Source organism: Gymnodraco acuticeps, unplaced genomic scaffold, assembly GCF_902827175.1.
Source record: "Gymnodraco acuticeps unplaced genomic scaffold, fGymAcu1.1, whole genome shotgun sequence".
Lineage (NCBI taxonomy): Eukaryota > Metazoa > Chordata > Actinopteri > Perciformes > Bathydraconidae > Gymnodraco > Gymnodraco acuticeps.
The window spans coordinates 28,845-34,233 of NW_022990457.1; the positions used below are offsets into that span (position 1 = coordinate 28,845).

A 5,389-nucleotide genomic window follows, 5' to 3' on the forward strand; every position below is an offset into this window, starting at 1 on the left:
AGTATAAGTACCAGAGTGTAGGATTACTCTTTTACAAGTAAGAGTCCTGCATTTGAAATGTTCCTCAAGTAAAAGTAGAAAAGTATTCTCATCTAAATATAGTGAAAGTAGCGACAGTAAAAGTAGTCGTTGAGCAGATTGGTCCATTTCAGAATAATATATATGATATGTTTTATAATGATTGATCATGAAAGTGTTCTCAAAGCTGGTAAAGGTGCAGCTAGTTTGAATGACTTTGTATACTGCAGGGTAGCTGGTGGATTTACTCCAGGTGGAACTAAAGTCTGATTCAACACTTGATTACATTTCACATCATTCATCCACATCTGTGAAGTAACTAAAGGTATTAAATACATGTAGTATAAAGTACAAGTTCCTCAACATTGTACTTAAATACAGTACTTGAGTAAATGTACTTTACACCATTGGCACTACAGTGTATTTTAATATTAACCAAACCGTTACAAACCATGAATTCAAATTCAAAGAAAAACACGTTCTGGTCTATTAACCCGACAGGGAAACACAAAGACAAAAGGAATAGATAATACCTAATCAGAGGCGGACAGAAGACTGAGAGCTCTATGTTTTAATACAATTATTTCCCTCAACACATATTGTATATCTTTTAAAGACTAACACATTTGTTGAAAATGTCTTCTTTCTCAAAAACCTCAGCAAAGTGGATTTTAGTGCCGTGTCTGTAAGTGCTTTAAAATGACTTCTATGACAGCTGTAAGGGGGTTTACAGTTACTTTGCTAGATTGAAGCTTGGTGACAAATCTCTGTGCTAAAAACCTGTTATCACAGTGTTGTCATTATTGTACTGTACTCTAAAAACAGCTGTTTATTTGCTGATTTGTGTGATATTTATCCTACAATGCAAGAGAGAGAACACAACTGCCAAGACTTCATCAAGTGGTGAGAACATATTCTATACCCACCTCGATCAGACCACCTCAATACTTTCAGGATGACGTCACCAAATAAGGTGGAATGCCGCAGTTACATTTTCAACAGCATTAGGGGTATCTTATCTGCATTGCCACCAACATTTATTTTATCGATACATTTCTCCTTAAATAAAATGGAAGATTAAAATCAAACCAACGTTTTATTGTCACACTTGTACACAGATCTGCATACAAAGTTAATTTTAATCGCTGCATAACCCATCCTGGTATAGGGGGGTGTTTCAAGGACTCAGTTCCCAGAGGCATTGAGCTTGTTGAGTCAGTACTGAGACGTCAATCAGTGACAGTTCTCCAACAGCTAATATTTAGGGCCACACACAGCACTTGCAGCCAATGTCAAAGACAGTCGCAACACCACAGTTACTCAGGTAGGTTCGGCCTCCTGCACACGTGTAGTAGGCGCTTCTGTCAGCAGGGTGGGCGTAGATGCCGTCAGCCTTGTCCTTGCAGAAGCCGCGTCCTGGGATGGGGACGGTGGTCCTGGTGGACGGAGCGGGGGTGGTTCCACTGGGTTTCATGGTTGTTGTGAAGGTCACAACAGGTTTGGAGGTCGTGACTGATGCTGTGGTAGTGACAGCAGGTCTCTTGGTTGTGGTTGTTGGACGTGGAGGCATCTCTGTGTGAGGTGTAAGAAAGAGAAATACATCATTTTAACATTTGTAAGAAAATGACTTATGAAGAGTTGGTTTGACAAGCTAGGAACATATTGGCCAAAAAGAAAAAGTTGAGTATCATAACTTACCATTATCAATGAGTTTGCGTAGATGGTACAGCAGAGGATGGCTTCCCTCTCCACAGAACTTTCCTTTAAAGTCATCCAAATCCAAAGCCCATACAAAGGCACCACCAAACTTCATGTCCCTCATGTACTGGACCTGTGGATCAACAAGAAGACAAGTCAACCAAAACATTCAGTAGGAATCAATTTATCTGTTGAATTTCACCATGCGGACAACCCTAAATCTGTAATCCCTGGTTCATACTTTGATCTCATAGCTCTCCCTGTTGTCGAATCCCACCCACTCGTTGTTCTTGGTGGCATAGGGAACCTTCTGGTCATCAATCCACTGAATGGTGGTGCCCTTCAGGAAGGTGCAGATCTGAAAGACCAAAATGCCATTGGATTGTTCCATGTTCTATCCATTCTACCTGTGTTAGCATGCAGTATTTCATATTGTTCAGACCGGACCTCATAGTAGGCCCAGAATCCAGCTTCACGTGTGTATGGTCCGGCTGATGCAGGGCCAATAGTTGGAGCTCCAGCACCAGTGTTTGATGTTGTCAGACGGAAGGTACGACCGTAGGCAGCGAATCCCATCATCAGCTTCTCCACTGGGGTGCCGTTGTCTCTCCAGTACTTCATGGCATAGTCCTGAAATAGAAAGGGAGGGAAGATAACAGACACAATGCTTGAAATTCTTCATGCAGACAACCGACAGTGATTGTCTCATATCAAAAGGTTATCCAAGGGATTTGTTATTGGACTTCCATAAAGTTGATAGTACATTTCCGGTCCACTTATCCTTTTAGTTGTCTAGACTCAAAAGTGCAGGATCATACATGTTATTAACTTCACAATCTTTTTGTACATTTCTACTCTCCAAGATGAGATACACGAATGACACCGCTATGAAATCATCCTAATATTGTCAGAGGGCCTCAGTTGTTGCTTAGTTGTATCTATTAGCAGACATTCATGTGTAAAATTGGTTTAGTTACACTAAAAGAGTATTGCATTGCAATGTGATGTATGTATTCCTGTATCGTTTGTGCCATATAATGTCTTCCACTAATGCCGAGACAACTGCATCTCTTACAGTGTTGAAGTAGATGAGGTCCCCACTGTCGTGGGAGCCGCGGTACAGGGGGCTGTTGTGTCCAGTAGATCGCTCCCAAGCTCCGTGGAAGTCATAGGTCATCACATTGATGAAGTCCAGATGCCTGAAAATCATATGAAATACTGATAAAGTTCCCATCCTACTATCTTTAAATAATTTTAAAATAATAAAACTGAAAAAACAAAATAATAACAATCTGCAGTACTTGGCAATTTCAGCGATCTCATATCCAGCATCGATGGTTCCCTTCCCGGCAGACACTGCAGCAGTCACCATGAGCTGAGGGTTGCCGGTGGCCTTGGCCTCAGCAGCGTACGCTTTAACAAGTTCCTGAAAAAATACCATTAATAAGACTCTCATAAATATATGATGTTGTCAATGGGATATATGTGTGTTAGAGCCAGTTATGGTAAAAAGGCCAAATATTGTCACCTATTCATGACCTCTGTAGTCAAGACTACAAAAGCCTACAGTTTCCACGAAAGATGTCGACAAACAGATTTGAAACCCTTAAGTTAGATTATCCTACACTTAGTAAAAGAAAGAATGACGTTCAAGGTTGTTCATTTTATTGGAGTTTTGCGTATTTTGTTTTGATTTGTTTGACTATAGAAAAGGCCTATTTTCTTTGTTGAATGTGTGTGAAAATATTATTATTTTATTTTAATTAAACACAAGTCGCACATCATCAGCACATCATCAGCACATCATCAGCACATCATCGGAAGGCAAATAACTAATTAAAATAGTAAATAAAACATATAAATGAATAAGGTAAAACGTTAGAACTGTCTGTTTAAGGCGTCTAAGTGGCTTGATGGAAACAAAGGAAGGAACCTGCGACCACATGTTTCCAATGGCTCAAAACACCAGGACCCACCTTGCAGAGCAGACTGAACCTCATCTTGTCCACTGGAGGACTTCCACGAGATCCAGGGTACTCCCAGTCCAGATCCAGACCATCAAAGCCTCCAGTCCTCAGGAATTTGATAGAAGACTGGATGAACGTCTGACGGTTGGCTCGAGTGGACACCATGATGGAGAACCTGAGGAAATGTGTTCAACATTAAATAAACTTAAGACCATTGTCCTAAAAAACTGAACAACTCTTGATCAGAAGTATAGCATATCTCTTTTTTCTTGATCTATTGTATATTTTCATTTCCTGATGAAGAAGCAATGAAGGAACACTTACTGAGTTGAGCCAAAGTTCCATCCACCAACAGCCAGTAGGGTCTTCAGACCAGGGTTCCTTTAACACATAGATGCAGAACACTTGAGTTGACGAAGGCCTGTTTATCATATAGCTGAAAAGGGACATTATAATTTTAACAAATGCAGATTGAAGTACAAGTTGCAGGAACTAGGGATTGTATTTCATATAGTGGAAAGACAAACTCTTACTTGCTCTTCAGGCCATTGAAGGTCTTGTACAGGACATCGTCATTCCATTCATAGGTAGTCAACTCGTTTTTGTCGTTGATGATTGAGAAAGCATAAATCAGATGGGTGCACAGGAAGGGATCCACATTTTGGGGCAGGTATTTCCCAGTCCCGGGTCTGTACTGGGACCAGTTAGTGAAATAGCATACCATCTTGGAGGCAGTTGCTGGAGATCAGTAAAAGCAAATCTGTGGTCAGCCTTGCAAGAAACTACTAATATTTTCTGACATTTCATACACATAATACCAATGAGACCAATATCACGAGAGTGACTTACCCAGTTGGCACATCAGCAGGCACACGCCTATAGAGAGGTGACCATGAAACAATGATAGGCTTAATGTATCATATTATCAAGAACCATGGTAATGTGAAGAACTGAGACCTGATGACTGATTACCTGCTAAAAGAGTGAGCCCCGTCATTTTGATCTCAAACTCTGATTTCCTTTTGTTCTAGAATAAATAGACCAAACAGATTGGTCAAAGAAAAGACAGAGACAAACAATAGTAACATCAAATTACTGCATATTATTTTTTAAACCTGACAATAACTATAATGTACTCAAAGCATATTGCCTATAAACCCAAATGAGTTGGTGCACATTATCTCCACCAATGTAAACAAGCATTGTTTTTCTGGAATATCTAAATCTTTATGTAGTTTTGAATCAGTCCAAATCAATATCAATATTTCCTTTATACATTTGTTAAATTCAATTCATAAAAGCAGGAATAACAAACACTGAAAAAACAGAATCATTGACTTTAATTAAATGTATTATGTCAACAAATGTCACATCACTATATTAGGTTAGATGAAAGCAATAATATTAAGTTGAACCTTCTTTATTAATTCTTTAATTAAACTCAATATTATTGCTTTCAACTAACCTAATACAGTTATGTGAGTTCTGTTAACATAATACATTTAATTATAGTCAACGTTTTAGAGATTACACCTGTTCATTGTTCTTGAAACTCTCAGTTTATCATATAATCGTTTTAAGATTATTTTCTTGGTTTCAAATGAAGTGTGCAGACTATCAGCACATGTCCCCTGTCATAGCCTATGAAACCCCTTGTTCCAGGTGTAACCAGTGGATACGAGTATCACCTTTACAATTTAGCCCTA

General features: G+C 39.2%; 1 protein-coding gene across 1 annotated transcript; it reads right to left on the bottom strand.

Moving 5' to 3' along the window:
- Window positions 1-1,279: 1,279 nt before the first annotated feature.
- Window positions 1,280-4,680, bottom strand: LOC117552409 (acidic mammalian chitinase-like). The gene is made up of 11 exons (XM_034225783.1): window positions 4,656-4,680; window positions 4,533-4,559; window positions 4,217-4,421; window positions 4,008-4,064; window positions 3,693-3,858; window positions 3,018-3,142; window positions 2,792-2,915; window positions 2,164-2,346; window positions 1,958-2,074; window positions 1,717-1,849; window positions 1,280-1,590 (listed from the first exon to the last, which is right to left on the bottom strand). Exons 1-11 carry the CDS (start codon window positions 4,678-4,680, stop codon window positions 1,280-1,282), a joined length of 1,473 nt encoding a protein of 490 aa, XP_034081674.1.
- Window positions 4,681-5,389: the final 709 nt, after the last annotated feature.

Bases quoted from the DNA above. Each gene is read 5' to 3' on its own strand.
- LOC117552409 (XM_034225783.1), bottom strand. From the start codon at position 4,680: ATGACGGGGCTCACTCTTTTAGCAG. The intron at 4,422-4,532 runs GTAAGTCACTCT...ACTGATCTCCAG, and splicing joins CCTGCTGATGTGCCAACTGG to CAACTGCCTCCAAGATGGTA. The intron at 2,347-2,791 runs GTAAGAGATGCA...TTTCTATTTCAG, and splicing joins ACCTCATCTACTTCAACACT to GACTATGCCATGAAGTACTG.